Source organism: Arvicola amphibius, chromosome 15 (genome assembly GCF_903992535.2).
Source record: "Arvicola amphibius chromosome 15, mArvAmp1.2, whole genome shotgun sequence".
NCBI lineage: Eukaryota > Metazoa > Chordata > Mammalia > Rodentia > Cricetidae > Arvicola > Arvicola amphibius.
The window spans coordinates 51,959,466-51,981,381 of record NC_052061.1 but is presented as its reverse complement, the minus strand read 5'-3'; the positions used below and the strand labels follow the sequence as shown (position 1 = coordinate 51,981,381).

The 21,916-nt window shown below is 47.5% G+C and overlaps 1 protein-coding gene across 1 annotated transcript in view; it reads right to left on the bottom strand.

Moving 5' to 3' along the window:
- Slc35f3 (solute carrier family 35 member F3) overlaps positions 1-17,185 on the bottom strand; it is a 205,497-nt gene extending 188,312 nt beyond the window's left edge. The window contains exons 1-2 of the mRNA XM_038313162.1: positions 17,133-17,185; positions 16,577-16,806 (exon numbers count right to left, since the gene is read on the bottom strand). Of these exons, the coding sequence (XP_038169090.1) occupies positions 16,577-16,806; positions 17,133-17,185 (283 nt within the window). The remainder of the gene's footprint in view (positions 1-16,576; positions 16,807-17,132) is intronic.
- Between the last annotated feature and the right edge of the window lie 4,731 nt (positions 17,186-21,916).

The following is a 21,916-nucleotide window of genomic DNA, read 5'->3' as shown; positions in this document are numbered from 1 at the left end:
AGAGGCCAAAGGTCAACTTCAGGTGTCATTCCTCAGGCATGATCCACCTCGTTTTGGTGACAGGGTCTTTAACTGTCTTGGGGCTCACTCAGTAGGTTAGGCTTGCTGGTCACCAATGCCCAGGATTCTTTTCCTGTCTCTGCCCACCTCGTGCTGGTTTACACATGGATGCCAACACACTGCCTCATTCATGTGGGCTCTGGGATTCAACCGTGGATCTTCATGAGTGTAGGGCAAACACTTTACCAAATGAGCTATCATCCCAGGCCTCAGCTAAGCAATCTTGGTCAGGTCTCTTAACCTCCTTGAAAACTAAATGTAACTCTAAATGGGAGAACCACACAGTGCCAACGTTTCCTCCGGCAATAACTGTTCTATGGTTTTCATGAGCTTTTCAAAGCTTGGCGTTATTCTGCCCATTTAGTGGGCAGGCCTGACTGATGTCCACAGTGCTGAACAGGGATACAGACACAGAATCTCATTAGCTTCTTGGTGTGGCCTGCGATTTAAAATTACAGCATTTCTTTTCTCCTTGTTATTGTGGATTGCCAATCCTCCCCATTCCTTCTTCCTTTGGGCTTGGAGGAAATGAAAAGGCCTTTGGGGATGCATTTCCATTTTGCATACTTATTACATTTTTTTTCTTTTCTGCAGCAGCTTTGGTTAAGGGCAAAAAGTCATTAAGTATTTTGAACTATCCTGCTGTCAGAGTGTATTTGTTTCTGGAGCTCCTGATAAGACTAAGCTGCCGCCTTTAAAAACCAAAAAGGAACCCAAGTCAATGATGAGTGACTTCAATGTACACATACTGTACACGGCTGCACATCTGGGAATCAGCTGAGTGATTAGAAAATAAGAATATGCCATCAAGCTAGTCACACGGGCAAATACCGCTAACACAGGTCTTATGTCTCTGGGGTCTCTAGGGAGAGCAGGCAAATGGAAAGTCAATCATTCTCCCTGAACAAAAGCTTTTTCATAATTTTTCTTCTTTTCATGATCATTTCCACGGTTCAAAAAGCAAATATTAATAATAGTATAAATAGTAGTTTGAAATGTTTTTGTAATTTCTACCATGGAAAAAAGGTTACGTTTTGGGGCAGCAGCTCACATGTTTGTTTAGTACTCAAGAGGTCATGTCAAACTTCAGTAAGGTCAGAGGACTCACTCATGTTTCCTTGCTTCCTAATCTGTGACTTGGAAGGGGCCTTGAACTCTTTCCTACAGTCCCAAGAGCGTGGCTTTCATTTGGGTCATGTGGCGTAGCCAGTGAGCACTATTTGGCAACTTGTAGCTTAACCACATTTGATATTGTATTGAGATTTTACTATTTATTATTAGCCTGTGTACGTCAGGGAGAGGGAAGGAGAGAAAGATGTTTGTGACTTGTTGCTGTGTGTGTGAACACACACTTGCTACGGTGCATTGTGGGGTTCTGGGGAGTCAGTGCACGTGTGGAGTTCAGAGGACAACTTTTGAGAGTCAGTTCTCTCCTCCAACTATAGATTCCAGGGATCAAACTCGGGTCCTCAGGATCCTACCACAAATGTGCTCACTCGCCCACCCATCCCAAGGGGCCTTGATCTTACATAGTTGCAAACATGCATTCTGTCTCAGTTGCTTCCTCACTGTGACTGAATACTGGACAGGAGCAACTCAAGGAGGGGAGCATTTACCTTGGCTCATGGTCTGGGATGGTACAGTCTATCATGGAGGAGCTCACCCTTGGCTCACAGTCTGGGATGGTACAGTCCATCATGGAGGAGCTCACCCTTGGCTCACAGTCTGGGACGGTACAGTCTGTCATGGAGGAGCTCACCCTTGGCTCACACAGTCTGGGATGGTACAGTCTGTCATGGAGGAGCTCACCCTTGGCTCACACAGTCTGGGATGGTACAGTCTGTCATGGAGGAGCTCACCCTTGGCTCACACAGTCTGGGATGGTACAGTCTGTCATGGGGAGCTCACCCTTGGCTCACAGTCTGGGATGGTACAGTCTGTCATGGAGGAGCTCACAGTGGATTGGGACTCCTCACATCTTATTAGAACAGGAAGCAGACAGTGCAGGCCAGAAGTGAAGCTGGGCTATTACCCTCAAAGACTTGCCCCCAGTGGCATATTCCATTAGCCCAATCTCCCATCCTAAAGGTTCACAATGTCCCAAAGCAGATCTACCAGCAGGGGACCCTGTGTTCAAAACATGGGCCTGTGAAGGACATGGCAGAGTTAAAGCACCATGTTTTCTCATGACCCTCACAAACGTCATCCCCTTTCTGGAGGCTCCTCACTCTTTCTCAAGGTTCATAAGGTCTCTGTGTCGAAATGGACATCAAGCATCACCTAGATGAACCACAGACTCCCCGGAAAGCCTGGCTGGACCTGGTCCCATAGTCATGAGTGCGCCCGTTCATACGTTTGTTCAACCCATCCTTGTCCACACATCCCTTCTGAGGTACCAAAGAAGTAGGACTGAGATAAACATGGCCGTCTTGGGAAATCTCATCTACTGGGAGGGAAGTGATCCAGTCTGTGTCCCTAGCATCCAGGAGACACTGGACGGACTACCTTGAGTTGACAGCTGCTATTTGGGGCTTCATCTTCAGGTGAGACAATGGGGGGGGCTGCACAGTCAGACTCTCAGCTGGGAGGAAGGGAAGTCACAGCGAACACTGCTCTGTAGGGACAGAGCTTTGCCTGTGTCAAGAGGGCCCTTCTAGATACACAGGCAAAGCTCCCTCCCTCTTCCTTTCTTTGCCCCTCCCCTCTCCCTCCTTCCCTTCCTCCTTTCCTCCGTAAGGGGGACTCTCCATGAATCTCACCCTACTCTCAGGTAACATATTTAATCTTTAAAAGTGTTTACTCTATTAAAAAATTTCAAACAAAAAAAAATAGGCCATTGGCAAAGTCAGTGGTTGATCTGACTCAGTCGGAGTTCTGCCTGTTTGATGGAGCACAGACCCTGGTTTTGTGGAGCAACAAAGGGCGCCTGACCAAGGGACTCTGCTTCAGAGGCCAAGCCCCTGGACCACAGCTTCAGCAGCTGATGCCGGGAGTGTGGGCACAGAGGCTGCCTTGCCATCCCGCTGCACTACTTCCTGCCTCGCAGTCTCCTTCGCGGTCCGTGCTGTATGCGACTCGTGGTGCCCTCCTTACTCTGACTAGCCAAGAGAACCCACAGCTGCCCAAGAGGCATCGTATATGCAGTACCACGCTGTCCCTGCTGCAGCGTGGGCTTAAGAGATTCTGAAAACCCATCTCCGACACTCGCAGTGGCTGTGTTCTGGTCCCAGAAGGGGGGCTTCTGACTTTCCAAGCATTAAGTGTACCCTGCAATGTGTGCCCTGAGAGATGAGAGAAAATCACAGAACCCTTGTCAGGGTGCAATGGGGAATTTGGAGAAACATTTTTCCGAGTCCCTCTTTCAAACTATTTTTCCTCAGGAGCCCGAGACAACACCACATGGGAACATTGCTGGCCTTGCTACTTATTTCTTAAGCATGTGCTCTGAAAGAGGCCCATTTCCGGTCCATCACCTGACTGAACAATTTTTGCTTTTATTTCCTGTTGAGTCAGAGTCTAGAGGCACACAGTGGACAGCCAGGCATGCTCTGTGAATAAGGCTACTGACAGTCTGGCCTTGGGGCGGGCAGTGCAAAGACCATTTAAATAGCTGTGTGTCTTTTCTTCAAACATAGCTCACTGGCCAGCCATCAGTACTGACCACAAATCACCCATTCCCATCCATCAAGGTCCCACACCAACACAAACTGAAGGAAAATCCTCTTCCAAGTCAGTTAGTGACCTGAGTTTGATCCCCAGAGCCTATATAAAGGAGGTGGAGACAGGGGCTCACTGGCCAGCCGGTCTAGTTGAGACTTTGGCTAAACAAATATGGTTGTTGAGCTTGCTTGCTTCCATAGGTGATTCATATTCTCTCTCTCTCTCTCTCTCTCTCTCTCTCTCTCTCTCTCTCTCTCTCTCACACACACACACACACACACACACACTTCTGATATGAATTTTCAATTATTAGCAAAACCATAAAAATCCCACTATTTCAGTTAGGGGGTCACTATCTCTGTGAGGAAACACCATGACCAAAAATCAAGCTGGGAAGGAAAGGATTTATTCGGCTTACACTTCTATATTGCTGTTCATCAACATCGAAGGAAGTCAGGACAGGAACTAAAATAGGGCAGGAACTGATGTAGAGGCCATGGAGGGGTGCTGCTTAATGGCTTGCTTCCCATGGCTTGCTCAGCCTGTTTTCTTATAGAACCCCGTACCACCAGTCCTGGGGTGGCACCACCCATAATGGCCCTCCCATCAATAACTAATTAAGAGAATGCCTTACAGCTGGATGTTTTGGAGGCATTTTCTCACTTTTCAGATAATTCTAGTATCTGTGTCAAGTTGACATAAGACTAGCCAGCACACCTTCCTTTACCTGCTATATATTTTATATCCTTCAAACACAAAGCCAAATGCCTTGTGAGGCATAGAATGGCCAATCATTAATCTTTCAGCTCTGTGCTGCCGATAGGGGCATGTTCCGGTAGCCCCATCTAATTAAGGAACTCTGCATAGCCCTTCTGTCCCTACCACAGCCCTAACAGCGTACTTTACCATTAACCAGACAGCAGTTTCTGGGAACTTCCTGCACCTGGCATAACTTGTAGTTGCTTCTGAAATGAGGGGCCCTTTGTGTACGCCTATAGTTTCTGAGGTCTTCTTGGCCACTTTGCACAGTCTTTTCCCACTGGGAGAATCGTTTGCATGAGAGCTGCTTTCAGTTCAGTTCCAGGCCAGCCTGGGCTACAGAGTGAGACTCTGGCTCAGTAATGCAAAGCAGAACCGAACAAGCCCAGAGTAGCATTATTGCTAAAAGCTTTTTACCACAGGGCACCCCAAGAGACACAAGAAAGCCATCAGAGGGGATGGACGAGCTTCTCTTCACTGTGGTGACATTTCCACAGCCACCTCTGCTCAGACTCATCCAAGTGCATACAGGAACCGTGTGCCGAGCTTTCTGATTCAACGGAATCTTTTTTTTTTTTTAAATGTAGTTTCTGGAGGATTGTGAAAGTGAGGCCAGCCTGGACTACATACATATCAAGACCTTCGCATAAGAAACCAAAAGCAATCAGCCTCACGGGTTAGCTATCAGCAGTCCCAAAGATAACGATGAATGAAATCATCCCCTTGCTGTAATACGGAAAGGTGATTCCCTGGAGGGCATTGGGCATTCAACTCGTAGACTAACTGATTTTAAAGTCTCATCAAAATGTATCCGATGGATCCTACAAACATGCCAGCCACTGTTCCAGATGCCGGAGGCACTGCCAGGTTCTGTCCTTCTGGAGATCTCCCTAACTTATCCTGCTGTCGTGGGATGGCATCAGGTTAAAGCAATGATCATTTAGGCGCAGTTGAGAATACGAGTCCATGTGCCTGCTCCTGTAGCAAAGTTAGCGTAAGGCGACATCAGCGCGGGTAAAGCAGGCTTCTTGCAAAGGGTCCTAATGTACCTTGGAGAAGGATGACTATATCATTACAGTCATGATGGGCAGAAATGCCATAGTTACAGAAACGGGGGGAAAGTCAGTCTCTCGGGGACTCGGCACCCTAGTTACCTCCATATAAGGTGTGTGGAAAGAGAACAGTTTGCCTCCCAGACTATTTGAGCTGCCTACGCTAAATGGAAGCACAGCAAGCCAGTGTTCCTGGTGGTAGAGACTGGAGGGGAAAAAAAGGAAGATAAATCTGTGTCCAGTAGGTAAGGGGCTCGAGAAGTATGAACTGTGGAGTGAGGGTTGCTCGCTAGTGCCGCGAATTGGCAAGTCCTTTGACCAGTGATTACATCTCTGAGAACCCATCTCACAGAAGAAAACTAAAGACAAACCGACAAGACAACGCAGAAACAAATGCACACATTTGCTCGCTGCTTCCTGGTTCACAACAGCTGGGCAATGGAACCGGCTCAGGAGAATGGGTGAAGAAAATGCGGTACACGTGAGTGCATACACTTGCATACGCATGGTGAAGTTTTACTCAGCCATAAAGGAGAATGAAATTCTGTCATTTGCAGGAAAACGGGCGGAGACGGAGACCACTGTTAGGTGAAATGAGCCAGACCCAGTATCTCAAGCCTCCTGTTCTCTCTCATATCTCAGAACCAAGATTTAAGTGTGTGAGGGGTGGGGTGAAATGAAGGTAGAGAGGGAGCTTTGAATGTAGAGGAAGGACAAGGAAGGGCAATGCGCGTGACATGCAAGCAGAGGGGACACAGTTCAGAGGAGGAAGGACAGTCACAGGGCCAGCAGTGGGTGTGACAGAGCTCCAATAAAAACAAGGTTGGAGGCCCTGAATCTGGGCACGTTTTTGTGTCTTAGGGCACGGGAGGCTAAGCCAGCTAGAAGTCTAAATTGCCAGGAAAGTAGATTTCCTTCATGAAAGGAAGGAAGACTGCACAATGCACAGGCTGTTTGAGGGACAGTGACTTGGTCGGGGTTAAGAGGGAAGTAGAGGCGGGGCTTCTTTAGGCCTGGCTGTGTTGATCTTCACCGTCAGCCTGGCGGGTTTTTAGAAGGACTAGAAAGTGCACCTCTAGGTGAGACTGCACGCGTGTTTCCAAAGAGAATTAACTGAGGAGGAGAAAGCCTGCCTGGACGCGGGCAGCGGCATCCCACGGGCTGGGTCCTGCACTAAACAGTAAAGAGAGAGTGAGCGGAGCACCAGTGTTCATCTCTGTTTCCTGTCTGTGGGTGAGGTGTGCCCAGCTGCCTCATGCTCCTGCCGCCATGCCTTCCCCACCACAATGGACAGCACCCTCAAACTGAGAGCCCCCCCATAAGCCTTCCTCCCTGAAGTTGCTGTTATTGTGTGTTTTATCACAGCAACAAGGACAGTACCGTGGTCCTTCCTATATGGGGCAGCAGTTCTCAGCTGCTGACTGGTGAGTGGGCGAGGTCACAGTCATGCCATTCTCCCAGATTTTTTTTCTGAATTTGGATATAATAACCTGAGCTAAATACACACAACTTTCCCCAGCAAGCCTGGGCTATGCTACTCCAGGACTGGATGATGACAGTTTCACTTTGAAAGTGTTTCCCATGGCCAAGAAGCTTGGCATCTATTGCTTAAATTCACCAAATATTGAATTGTTGCCGTGACTTTCTGTGTAATTCTTTGATCTGTCTGCTGACACTTGCTTATGCAGAACTATATTTGAAAGTGCATCACAGACCCGACACCAATTCCTTACCTGTTAAGGATGAGGAGCACCTCCCTTAAAACCACACTAGGGGTTATGAAGCTAAAGAAGATGGCCCTAATAAAAATAACCCCATAAGCTGCAGCAAGCAAATATTCTAAATTGCCTCCAAGATGGATTTTTAAAAATAGCTTTCAGCTAGCCCACCCATCCAATGCCACATAGAAAAGGAGACAGCCCTTCTACACACAGAAGCCTAGGAAAGAGACCTCACCGTCTGCAAGACGGTCATTTTATTACTTCTTGGCCTCTTATCTGGCTTCAGATGGCCAAGGGATCACAGCGCCTAAGTCACCTCCCTCTGTATATAAACGTCCAAAGCCATGCTGAAATCGAGGGCATGACTAGGTCTTGATTCCAATGACTTTTAGACCCCTTAATGGCCAGGATAAGCTGGTATCGCCCCGAAACACAGCTTTCCTATGGGTTCAGGCTTCACATGCTCCTCACAAAGAATAGAAAAAGAGGCAGACAGTCAGGAAGATAGAAGCTGGATGAATGACATTCCCGTGAGCCTGCCTCAGTCTGTGCTGGCACTCAGCAAAGTCTTTGGGTCCCAGATTTTAGGCCCAGATGCACACACCTGTAGAGAAGGGAGCCCGGGATTAACTAAAGCAAGAAGCTGCCAATCCAAGATGCTTGGGTTTCGAAGATACACAGATGTGTGTTAGGAATGTCACTGCCATCAAAGTCCCCTGAGTTGGAGAAGTGCTACTTACTGTTCTTAGGCCACCAATGAGAATCACTTCAAGGATCACATCGCTGGACTTGGGGGCTCTCACCTAAAGGAACTGTAGAGAGTATGAATAAAGGGGGTACAACCGCCCAAGTGAGAACATGGGCGCTGGGAGTGTATCCCAACCTGTCTGAATTCTAGTTGGTGTTCTTGCGAACAGACACCCCAGTCAGAGAAGAAACAAGTCTCAGCTAGCTTTCTTGGGCTCTGCAAAGGAGATGGAATGCCCGCAGCAGAAAACATCAGCAAAGAAAATGGAGCTTAATTTCATTGACCCAGTCAAGAATCTTTGCTGCTGTATAATTTCATGAGAAAGAGAAAAATGCTTGATCTTTGAGCTCTATCAACAAATTAGAATCCTGGTTACAGCACAAGAAAGTCTACAGAAGCAGCGAGAAAATGAGTTCACTGAAGCTTAAACCTTCACTTGTGATGGGGATGCTGGCGGGGATCTAGGCGAGTCTTAGAGCTTGGTCCATGGGATGGGTAGAGAATTGGACCTTGAAGAAAGACAGAAGACCAAGCTGAGGAAGGAAGGGATGGGGATAGGAAGGGCCCTAGAGCTGGAAGTCTGCTAAGTGGACTCTGGCTTGGCTGGTTCTCCCTTTCCCTATTTGTTCTTAGATACCCACCCCCATGCTTTTCTGTAATCTGTCCTTAAATCTCTTCTGGGAACAAGAAGCTGTCGTGTCAGGGAAACTGCTGGCCTTCCCTGTCTGCCTGTGTCCCTCTAACACAGAGATTCTCAGCCTTCCTAATGTGGTGACCTTTTAATACAGTTCCTCATGTTGCTACTTCATACCTGTGATTTTGCTACTGTTGTGAATTGTAGTGTAAATATCTGTGTTTTCCAATGGTCTTAAGCAACCCCTGTGAAAGGACTGTTCGGCCCCCAAGAGGCTGTGACAGGTTGAGAATCACTGTTCTAACACTTTCTCACGCTGAGTCTAACTAGTTATGATGGTCTACACAAGTGTGTGTGTGTGTGTGTGTGTGTGTGTGTGTGTGTGTGTGTGTGTATATACAAACATATATCTATGTAGGCATGTAATTTATAGATTGAGTTGGGTGACCGTACCCCACGTGCAGCCCTGCGGACCCGAGGAATAGGCATGATTATTACCCTGAAGAAGCAGCGGGATTCTTTAATGACCCAAGAAACGAATGATGCTGAGTGGCAGAGAGACAGATCTGCGAGTTAATGGGTGTGCATTTATAAATAAAAGGATGTGTATGTGCTGCTACTTTATCTACTCTGAGAGGATTCACATCCATAGAAGTGTCTGGAATGCTATGCTGTCATTTTTCTCAGCTACCTCCTTGTTCACAGACTTCTCAGCAACAACATCAAGAAATGGTGCTGAAGGGGCCAGGCAGAGAGTGTGTGTGAGAGTTTTCTGTTGGTGTAACGAATACCTGAGGAAAAAATGTCTTAAGAGAGGGAAGATTCCCACTGGCTCATAGTTCTGGAGGTTTGAGGTCCATGCTTGGTTGCCCCATTATGTTTAGACTGTTGGCAAGGCAGAAACATTATTGCAGAAGAGCCTTGGGGAAAGCATCTCTCTTCCTGGTAGACAGGAAGAAGAGAAGGAAGGGTCCCCAGATAAAACATGACGTTTCTAGGCGGTCCCCTCCTCCAATTAGGCTCTTCCTCCTGACTTCCCGACCCTGGATATGGTGTCATCAAATAGTAAACCTATCAGTAGATTAGTCCAACCATGGATGGAATCAGAATCCTCACGATCGTTTGTAAAAGCCTCTTGAGCTGACGGACAAACAAGTCTTGGAACACATGTGCCTCGAGGGAACATTTTATACTCAGCACAGCAGCAAATGCCCCTTTCTTCTTCTCTCTGACCCAACACCAAAACTCCTCAGTTGTCTTCTGAGATAACCATTAGATAAACGTCTATGACAGAGCAAACACATTGATGCACCTATAGAACCACCTGGCCCGGGGAGTTAAGAAGAAAATCTCAGTGCTGGAGAGGTGGCTCAGTGGTTAAGAACACTGGCTGCTCTTGCAGAGGATCTGGGTTTGGTTCCCAGCACCCAACCTACAGCTCTCAACCCTCTATAATTTTGTTCCAGAGGATTCTTCTGGCTTCTAAGGACACTGTATGCAAATGGGGTGAACAGAAATACATTCGGGCAGAACACCCACATATAAAATAAAACAGATAAATCTTTTTTAAAAAAGATTAAATTCCAATGACTTAAATATTTTATATGCACCCATATATATCTATTGCATAAAATCAGATAACCTTTGAAATATTTCTGTGTTCAATATTTGATAAATTGCTGACAGAGTGAAACCGCTTGGATAAGCTCTTGAAGTTTGTTATTCTTTTTTTTTTTTTTTTGGTTTTTCAAGACAGGGTTTCTCTGCAGCTTTTTTAGAGCCTGTCCTGGACCTAGCTCTTGTAGACCAGGCTGGCCTCGAACTCACAGAGATCCGCCTGCCTCTGCCTCCCGAGTGCTGGGATTAAAGGCGTGCGCCACCACCGCCCGGCGAAGTTTGTTATTCTTGTTTACAATATTTGCATAATCTTCAAGGCATTTCTTGAGGCAGCCCTGTGTGTCTGTGTGTGCGTGTGTGTATGTGTGCCCACATGTGTATGTGAGAATGCTCACATGTGCATGCGTGTCCACCTGTGTGTGTCCTCATTTGCATGTGTATGTGCATGTGGGTATGCCCATATGTACATGTGTGGCCCATCTGTGCATGTGTGCCCCCACATGTGCATGTGTGTATATGTGCATGAGGAGTCTAGTGGTTGACACTGGATGTTATTCTCACGCTTGTGTAGCAAACAGTTTACTAATCAAGACATCTTCTCAACCCTCTTTGGTGAGTTTTGGATAGACAAAGAAGAAGGAGGAAGAGAACAAGGGGGAGGAGAACGAGGAGGAGGAAGTCCTTCCTTGGTATTGAATGACAATACAATGAATACCCATCATAAAAAATGTTTATTAAGCTTTCTCTCTCTCACACACACAGCATGGACAGAATGCTGCACAAACTCAACTCTTTCATACCTACAATCATAACTGCATCTACTCTTAAAAAGAAGATGGAATTTTATGTATGTGTTGAAAGTGGGCGATCTCATTTTCTAAAATGAGAACCCTGAAACCTGAGCTGACATGCGCTAGGAAGCACTTCCCTCCCTACCCTGAATAAAACTTTTAGGACAGACCAGATTTTTATAGACTCTATTATTTCCAGTAGATAGTGGAGAGGATAAAAATAATTTCTTAGCAGATTCGGATCTAGTCCTGTATCGGAGATGTCACACATCACACTGACTAGGAGGAGATCTTGAATGTCACAGGAAAACATTTGTCAAACCAGAAACTGTCTGAGACGTTACACCGAATATGTAGCTCAGCACCCAGGAGTCCCACACCGCCTGTAGCCTTCTGGGCTACAAACCATCTTAGTGGAGCACTGTATCCCCTACAGAACTGCGTGGCAAAGCTACCTCAAGCTGCAAGTGAGAAACATTTGTGGCCACACCCTAGGCGGTTGTTCAGAGGTCTGCTACCATCATTCACCCAAATAACTTACCAATCTCCTAACTGCAGGGACCCTTTGTGGTTCTGCAGTTACTTTCTTCCTCTCCTGATGGATGCATACTGACTAATACAGTAGACCAAACATCTTGGGAAAAATATATATTTATAATATATATTATATAACATATATAATATATAACACATATATATCTATTTCTGGGAAGAAATCTCAGACAGTAAAGAGCCTGTCATGCAAACATGGGGATCTGAGTTTGACCCCCTGGACCTATGTAAACAAGTGCAGTAGAGTTCGCATTCTTGTAACCCCAGTACTGAGGAGATGGAGACAGGTGAATCTCTGGGCCTCGCTGATCAGCCAGTCCTGCCTACTTGATGAGTTCTAGGCCAGTAAGAGACACTGTCCCAGAAAAAAAGGGGACAGTACCTGAAGAATGACACTTGAGGTTGACTTCTGGCCTCCACATGCAAGTACCCACATGTGTATGTTTGTGTATAAATGCACACACATCTATCTATTCATGCCTTGACTAGGGACAAGCAAGTACTTATCCACTTGGTGCGCCTGAGTGTCATCGGGATACTGGAGGCTCTGTGCCTAAGTTAATTCAGAAGCCAGCAGTGATTTCTCCCTTCCAGTTCGGCTTTCTTTGGTATGTGTGGTAGTGACTGTCACTGTCAAATGGACTGGGGTTATAATCACCCAAGAAATTGAGGCATGCCTCTGGGTGTGCCTATAAGTACATTTCCCGAGGAAAATTTCGGGGGGATGCCATCCCATGGGGGTCTATGCGGAACACAAGGGGGTTGTGAGAAACCAGCACAGTGCCAACACAGACCCCCTCTGCTTCCTGGCCCATGATGTGAGCTGCTTTGCTCTGCTGTGGTGGAGTGAGTGAGCCTTCCCAATCCAGCGCTGAAATCAATCCCTCCTCCCTCTGGCTGCCCATGCCACAGCAAGGAAATCAGTGGAACTGGGACTGTGTGCCTTATCCTACAAAGACCCGAGGAAGAAATGGCTCTGGAATCTCCTCCAGGGAGAAACCTGCAAGCCCTCAAAATAAAATCCAGCTTCTCAAGACACATAGGCACAAGGGGGCTGTGGCATGAGAGAAATGGAACCTTGGGGGCTTGAAGGAGCCTCAACATCACCTTCATTTGGGAGAGAAAAGAATGAGAGGGGCCTGGGAAGCAGCGTGGTTGTCTTGTGACCACACACCTGCTGACATCTCTAGTCCAGTCTCTCCAGCTTCCTGCCCACACAGACAGACAATAACTGCCTCATAGCCCCTTCATTCCTAAAGCCACCCCAGATTCAACCACAGATTCTGGATTCCACTTGTTTGCTTAACGGGACTTCTGAATGTTTCCCAGGCCAGTTTCAAACTGTGGGGATCTAGTAACATGTTAGCCCTGCTCACGTCTATTGACACTATGTGGTATTAATGAGTGCATATAGACCCAATCAATCCTCTTTGGGGTGTTTTAGACCAGGCACATCGTAAAGAGACCCAGAAGAGACTTCTGCACAGTGAGGCATGACCCCATTCTCCACATAGCTATTTCTAAGAAGTGCTTCTATTAGGAAAGAGGGTGAGAGAGAACCATTCTGAAGCCATTGGGGGATCCTGTGACAAAGTGCAATGTCCCTGCTCAGTGTAAGCACAATTTCTCAGTTCCTCTGTACTGACCTTACTGTAGCTGTTGGCTTAAGGCAAGCTGTGTCACCCTTGCTTCTGGATGAAGGTGAACCCATGCTAGGAACTCCGTCTTCCATTCCCCAGCTCTGTGTCTTGCCATGAGACGAGTGTCCCCAAAGAACCCGCCAAGTGAAGAAGCACCAGGAGGTTCCATCTGGGAAACTCTAGGTATGCTATTTCCCTGTGCAGATTAGCCAAGTCCCAACCATGCCAGCTGCTGCAGGCTGCCTGCCCGTACACACACACGGGGCACTCCCAGCTGTGGTCCTTTTCTTTCCATCTAACCTCTCTCCCAACCCATGTCTACATCAGGGGAGGAAGCAGAGGGAACCACTGAAAACATCCCAGTCACTCCTTTTCCTCTGCTCTGGCCTAAGGTGGGGAGGCAAAGGATGCTGCTAGGAGAAGCTGAAGAACTCTCTATGAGCTATGAGCAACCTAGGGCCAGTAGAGGAGTTAGGAGAGCAGCGGGAGCATCCAGCTCCATGGAGACCCATCACAAAACCCCAAGGAATGGTCCAAGAGGAGAGGGAAGGTGAAGAGAACCCAGTGGGCTTGCTTGTTGGTGCACAAACTTAGGGCTCAGAGTAACCAAGTAGTTCTGAACCAAAGGCTCACCCGCAGAGGACATCTGTCAGTGCCTAGAAATATTCTGGTTGCCAAATGGGGGAGGAAAGGCAATCTTCTGTCATCCAATGAGCAGAAGCCAAGGATACTGTTCCATACTGGCAGCCCCCACACAACAAAATAATCTGAAAAACATCGACAGTGCCAAGGTTCAAAGGCTTGGGGGCTAAATCAAAGCGTAGCATCAAGAGTTCTGGCTTAGTAGCTCAGTTGGCAAAGCGTTCGTCTAGGAAGCATGGTGGCCCAAGTTCAATCCCCAGAACCCACGTGAAAAGACAGTTGTCATGCCACCTGTCTAAGATCCCAGCACTGGAGAGGTGGAAACAGACCGGTTTCCTGGGGCTTAATGCCCAATCAGCCTGGCCTACTCAGCAAATCCAGGTCTGTGAGAGATGCTGTCTCAAAAAATAAGCAGATATCACTTGAGGAATGACTCCAAAGGTTGCCCTCTCGTCTGTGCACGCACGCATGCACGCACACGCGCACGCACACACACACACGCACACAGACACACACACTTCCCTTTGTAACCACTGTCTCTTCTAGTTTGTTGAGTTCATGTACCACACACCAAACTAAGCAGCGAACTGGTGCCCGCGGATGGGTATGCCTCCATGTTTTTATTTTCAGAGTTGGGTAGAAATGGCAAACAGCAGAACGCTGCCCTAAAACCTCTTCTGCTGCACGAATAAAACATTCGCGCCTCTAAATTTAAACGTAAAGCCAATTAAATTCATCAAAATGTCACTTGTCACCTAAAGCATTTTAGTAGCAAGGAAATACCTTGGAAGAAGAAAGAATCTGCACAGGGTTAGAGGGAAAGAATGGGCTGAGGATTTTGTCCACAGGGCAAGAACCACTATGGCCTTCCCTACCCCCATGAATTCCTTCAGAGGAACCTTGAGAAAATGGTGTCTAAGAATATTGTTGGGGGCACAAGTGCCTCTCTCTCTATGTGGTCTTTCCTAGGTCTTACTGTAAAGTATGTTGAACACAGTCACCATGTCCCAAAGCTGCTCACCAGCCCCCAAAGTCACAAACCTCAGCCATGGCTTTCGAGCCAGGGATACAAGGAACCATAAAAATAAACCTTATTATGACTTCAGGGGCTGAGAGATAACTTATTCAAAGCCTGTAATTTATAGCATTGTCTTTAATTATAAGAAAGTAGAGAATATAGACACAAAAATACAGAATAGCTATTTTCTAACAGACATTCCCCAAACCGGAAGACAGGATCCTCTACACATCCTCAGGAAAGCTTGGTTCTGAAAGACTCGACTTCTTACCCTGTGCTAAAAGGCTCTCTGTGATAGAGAACTCCCTTCTGCAATAGAAAGCCAACGCAGGCAACAATCTTAGCAGCAGAATCACAGGCAGGGAGACACAGGAGCATTAGAAAGGTTTAAACTGAGTTACGTATGATCTCCACGGACATTTAAGGTCAAATCAGACCATTGAAATCAAGCACTCAAACCCTGTGCCATTTATTGCAAATAACAAAATGAACAAGCTCACACCCAAATGGCTGGACTAGAAGGTGTTAAGAATAATCTAAGTAGAAACACACTCTTACTGGTGAATATTAAATATTATTAAATTATACAACAAATGTCTTTCCCCCTAAAAACCAATACATCATGTTCTAATCCCCAGCAATAAAAGGTTAAAAGATCATTCAGAATTACCAAACTGTTAGTCTAGACTTTCTTACAAATGAATGACTCATGCTCCCTTCTTCAACCCACTGAGGGGCAAGTTGCGATCTTTCTGCAGTGTCTAACTACAAAGGTACGACACAAGATCCTGATAATATTTCAAACAATATCTTGAGTTTGTTTCAAGCAGCTCTCTCGCGCGCTCTCTTGCTCTCTCTCTCTCTCTCTCTCTCTCTCTCTCTCTCTCTCTCTCTCTCTCTCTCTCTCTCTCTCTCTCTCTTTCTCTCTCTCTGAAAACAAGATAAATGGCATCAAATAAGTCCGCCCCCACAGGTAATGGCTCATCAGGGCAGCCAAGGTCGGCAGCTGATGCCCAGGGTAAAGTTTAAGTTCTCCCACCTGGCGCCAAGCACTCAGCTCTTCAGACACTCACTTAAGTATCTAGAAAGATCCAGATAAAATCCTCGCACTTAGAACCCATATAGTCCTAAAGCAAAGAAACAGGGCTAGGTCCAGTGACTCTTCATCATTTGTTTCTGAGAGACATAGTTAGTTAAAATCCAGGCTGCCCCAAAGCCTGAGCTCTACTGAGCTAAGGGCACCGGGATCCAATCAGAAACCCACTCAGTCAAGGACTGCCATAGTTAAAATCCAGGCTGCCCCAAGCCTGAGCTCTGCTGAGCTAAGGGCACCGGGATCCAATCAGAAACCCACTCAGTCAAGGACTCTGCTTCTCTGAAGCATTTCTCACGGACAGCCACAACAGGCGTGCCCTCAGAGTCACTTGGAAGTGGACACGTGGCTGGGGGGAGGGGGGTAAAGATGCTGTATCTGGGAAGCAGAAAGCAGAGCGAACGTAACAGAAAGCCCCCCTCCCCCCCCCCCCCCCCCCCCCAGTGGCTTCGGTGCAGGAGAACTGCCTCCAGGCCTCTTTATTGAAGTTGCCAATCCGTGTGCAGGAAGGAGGGTGCACTTCCCTGGCTGCTGTGTCTCTGGCAGGGAGACCGCCAGGGGGTAGGGGGAATCATGTAGGGGGTCTTACTTTTGTAGCTCGTCGCCCAGGGCTGGTAGCCATAGTAGCCGGTGATGCGCAGGATCCGTTCCTCGATGGACGTGAGTCCCACTGGCCCGCTAGTGAGGTCCTCCACGGAGCGCGACCATTTCAGATCTTCCTTGATGGCCTCGTCCACCACCAAGAACTTAAGCTGCCGGAGCTGAGGGCTGATGTCGGACAGTCTCCGCGGGCTGACGTCCGGTGACCTCCTCATACCACTGAGGTCGCGGGAAGGCGGGATGAGTCAAGGGCAGAGAGGGGGAGACGTCAGTGAGGACCGGTGAGGACCCATGGCTGCTCCCCTCGTGCTGCTTGCCTTATGCCCTGCTCCCGAGAACCTCGGCGTCGGGTCCCGCGCCCTCCCCTGGGCGCCTCGGGCAACGTGAGCAGGGACGGGTGGCCGGGAGACGGTGCTGAAACTTCCCCGGCTCAGCCGCACAAGACAATCCCTCCCTCCCTCCCCGAGCATGGTAGTGAGGGCTGAGCAGGGTCCAGGTGCCGGGGACCACCTGCCTGCCCCTCCCGCTACTGCGGCGCTACTCACACAGCGATGCTCTTGGCCCTGGGAGCGCCGCCTGGAAACTCTCGGATACCCATGGGCGGCGGCAGCGAGTGGCCCCGGGTGCCCAGACTGGAGCCGGAGGAGCCGCGGCCCGAGCTCCCTGCAGCCGCTGCGAGGGTCCGGAAGCCCGTGGTCGCCCGCGGCTCAACCCGGCCACTCCAGGCGGGTTCCCGGCTCAGACTGCCGGGAGCCGGTGTCAGAGCAGCGCCGCGCCCCCCGCCTGTCACTGCCGGCGCCCTAGCACGCGCGATCGCGGACGCCGGAGCTCCGGAGAGCGTGCCCGGCAGTGCGCTCCGGAGCCACCGGGTGTGAGGCTGTGGCGGCCCCGGCGCGCGTGGACCGGGCGGGGGCGCGCGTCCCGATCCCAGCCACCTGGTGTGTGCCCGGCTTCGGTTTCTGAGTTTTGCAACCTTAGAGCTAGGGACTTGTCACGGTCCTGGAGCTCTGGTTTTGACACGTGAGTCTCGCCCCTCCAACCCCCAACACACACACCCTCCACACACACCCCAACATACACCACCCGAAAGAGCGGTGCAAAAAGCAAACTAACCTGGCGTTTCGCAGCACACACTAAGCGGCCAATTAGACAAGGTGGTGATGGCTAGGTCAGGCAGGGTCCTCAGCTCAGGAGCTCAAGGATGAGGCCACTACTGCTTCTGTCCCCTCTGCAGAGACTCTCCTCCTAGTTAGCTTCAGATCAGCTTTTGTGCCTTGTTCCCAAGCCACTCCAGACCACCAAATCGCCCTCCATACCGCTCTTCTTCACTGAGCACAAATTTAAAAAACACATGGATATATAGAGAAGAATATACCCTTATCGAGTCTCCAAAGACTACTTTGGATTATCGCTAGACTCTACTCCATTTTTTTTTTTTTGGATGTGAGATGCATTTTCCCCCAAGAGATCAAAGTGCAGGCAATACTTTATGTGTTGCTGTAAGGGAAGATATATTGTTCCTCGGTGAACTAGGAATAGAAGGGAACTCATTTCCTCAACTCGATAAAAAAGAGTTTACCAAGACTTGCGGCTGGCAGGTAAGAAGCCACAACTTTTCTGGTTAGAAGAGAGGCCACCAAGGGCTTTCCTTGTCATACCCCTTCAACATCCCACAGAGAGTCCTAGCCAATTAAATTACTCAAGAAAGGGAATATAATGGATGCTTTTAGTACGAAGTAAAAGAGAAAGAAAGAAAAGGAAGGAAGGAAGGAAGGAAGGAAGGAAGGAAGGAAGGAAGGAAGGAAATGTTTTTTGCAGGTGATAGCACTGCTGATATAGGAAGTCTCAAAGATCAATCACAAAAACTCCAGGAATTAATAGCTGTGATATTAATAGCTGTGATGTTGATAGCTGTTATAACAGCTTGATTGATCGTCGATTGGATGTGCATTAGAATTACCATGGGGCCAAACTTGTGGGAATGTCTATGTGGAAGTTTCTAGGTGTGGGCAGTTCACTCCATACCCTGGCCCCTAGGTTGAATACAAAGGAGGAAGTGAGCTGAGCACCAGTGTTCCTGTCTCTCTGCTTCCTGATGATGGATGCCACGTGACCGATCACCTCATGCTCTCGCTACCATGATGGACGGAGTGCATTTTAAACCCTTCTACCTCAAGTTGTCTTTGTCTGGTATTTTACCATAGCAACACGTGGAGTACCTAATAGAGCAACTGGTTATCACAGAGGCTGAAAGAGTCAAAGTTAATGGACAAAACCTGTCACTTTCCTATGCACTTACAATGAACAATTGGAATTTGAAAGGAAACAAACAGTAATGTTCACAGGACTTCTAAAAAATGTAAATTTAGAGATGGATCTGATATGTACATTATCTACATGAGACGAATTACAAAATTCAAATAAAGAAACAAAATTCCAAGTGAGCACATTGACCCAGGTGTCTTTGAACCTCAGTGCAAGCATCCCCTTTTCTCAAGGATCTGCCTTCCCTGGGTTCTGGGTCAATGACGGAAATGACCAGGTGGTGGCGGCATCTGGGTTCCTTGGTACTTCATTCCTCTTTCAGTGATTTCAGTGTGAAGATCAGGACAGTGACAGCTAGACAGTCCAGGAGCATCTTTGTCAGAAGCAATTACATCCATTACCTGAAGGAGGTCAGGAGTTTAACATTTTCTGTTCACAATAAGACCTCAATGAATACCCTTAATGGGCACAGGGTTGTGAGCCAGGCTAATCAATGCCATTGCCCAACACGGAAGATAATCTGCATAGATGTTTCTACAGCCTCTTACAAACAAGATTGATTTATTTTTATTTTATGTGTTTGTTTGCCTACATGTATTTAAATGTACTTGCGTGCAGTGCCCATAGAGACAAGAAGAAGGCCTCAGATCCTCTGGGGTTGGAGTTACAGTCACTTCTTAGCTGCCATCTTGACACTGGGTATAAATCTCAGGCTCTCTACAAGAGCAGCAAGTGCTATTGGCCCTTGGAGCCATCACTCCAATACTCTATAGTTTATTCCTCCTACCAATAAATAAAACTCATAAACTTTTAAATATTACTTTATTGAGATATACTATTTTCCGACATGAGGATGGTTCGTTTTCCTAAAACTGTTCAGATGCCCCTGAAATATTTAGAATATTTTGTAAATGGTGACTTGTATCCTTCTCACCAGGTCCCATGGGACTGGTTTCTCTCCATCTGCCAGTCCCTACAGCCACCTATAACATAGCCACTCAAAGCCTTAATATCAATTGTAATTGTTTGGCCAATTACTTAGGCATATTATTGACCAGCTCTCACAATTAAATTAAATAAAGTTTCTACTAATCTGTGTATCATCTCATGCCTGTGGCTGTGTATCATCTTATAACCTGGTGGCTCCGTGGCATCTCTCTCTCTGCCTTCTTTCTGTGTATTTGTTTGGATTTCCTGTCTGGCTCAATTTTGCCTGGCCATTGGCTGAAACAGCTTTATTCATCAACCAATGAGAGAGAGACCATATTCACATCATAAGGAGGACATCGTATATCAATATTTAATAGATACATGTCCATTTTAAAATTGAACTAAGTAAACATTTACTGAGGGCAGGACAAAGAGGCTAGAAACACCAATAAGACAAATGCCCCCCTCCTTGAACCTGAGGCACCGTAAGCAAATGAGTAAGTGAAGACCTACCAATGTGGGCCCTGATGCTTGCATGTAGAGTCTCTAGAAACTGAAGAACGTGTTTCTAAGTCATCACCCTTACCTAGGATGGGAGACCAGGATCAAAAGGATGTCAGAGACGCTTTCTTACGTGAGAAACCAAAGTAACGTTGAAAACTAGAACTTTGCCTGTAGATGCAAAAGGAAGTAGAAGGAGAATATTAAGGACAAGATGCAGAGACAGAGGAACAGAAGAGGAAGCCAAGGAGGAGGAGGAAGAGGAGGGGGGAGCAGAGTGGAAGTCACTAGAGAAGAAAGAGCCAAGGCTGGAAAGTGTGCCCAGGAACCTGCTTGGAGAGTGTGATGGTACTTATTGTCAATTTCACAAAATCTCGTCTGGGGGAGAAGGGACCCTGGACAGGTTGGGCAGGGAGGGGAGCTGTCCCGATTGTGTTAAAATGGGAAGACCTGTCCCGTGAGAGTGGTGACGTCCCCTCGCTGGGACTCCAAGCTGCATAAATGGAGAGAAGGAGCCGAGCTCTCTTCCCCTTAAGTTATCGCTGTCAGTGCATTTTATCACAACTGGAAAAAGAGCAAAGACAGAAAATACAGTGTTGCAAGAGGAAGTGGCAGAGGCAGGGTGGCCTTACCAAAGGGCTTAGTAAACAAAGCCAGCACCCTCCCTTTTCAGAATGCTTTCTGGTTTCTTCCTCCATATCCAGAGTAATCCTCTCAAAGGTCAAAACTCATCCATGGAAAACTTTCAGTTGTTGCTTTCTTTAAATCCTTAGCCTTGTCCCATCAACTTGCTCCCCACTTCTAGTTCTGCAGCTGTCTCCATCCCTCCATCCTCCTGCCTCTCAGAGCCTGAGGACTCAACCTCAAAACAGATAGCACCATGCCATGCCATCTCTGCCTGAAAGTTGGGGCACAGCTGACCTCTATGACCTTGTGATACCCTCACCCCCTTACATTTACTCTGAGTCCCTGCCTCCAGGAAGCTTTCTCTGGCCCTGATGGAGTAGACTGGTTCCTTCCAACACAATCCTTTAATGCTCTACTGTGGCCTTTATAACCCTGGTTGGGGCTTTATGACAAGTTAATTTACAGAGTTATTTGATTAATGTCTGTCTCCTCCACTCAGCTAGAAATTTTGCGAGGCCAAGATTCCTCTGCCTTCTTCTTGACCCTCATATCTGTCTTCATGTCTATGTAGGCATGGCTCATAAAAACATTTCTTAAATAAATGAGCAAAGGGAAAAGCAGAGGATGAAGCGTTTGGACAATAAGATGTGTGAGGGATGGAAGGAACACGATTCGCAGAATTTATTTAGACTTTCTGTTCCTATCAGTTCCCATTTCTGGGCTAACACCGATTCGCCTTCAAAGGTGGCAGGGACTGACTTCCCACTTCCTCGCAGCTTGTCTCTCTGGGGACTCTGACTCCAGCCTTCCTCCAAACCTCATTTTTCAGCTCAGACAGCATGCATGTTAGGTAGCGTGTCCCAATTTTGGTACCAAACATAGTTGTTGTAACATGCATCTCTGATGTGCTTAAGGAAATTTTGTACGTTAGAATGGGTGGGTGGAGGGGCTGATGATTGACGACTTAATACAAACATACTTACCTGGATATGTAGGTGGATGACGG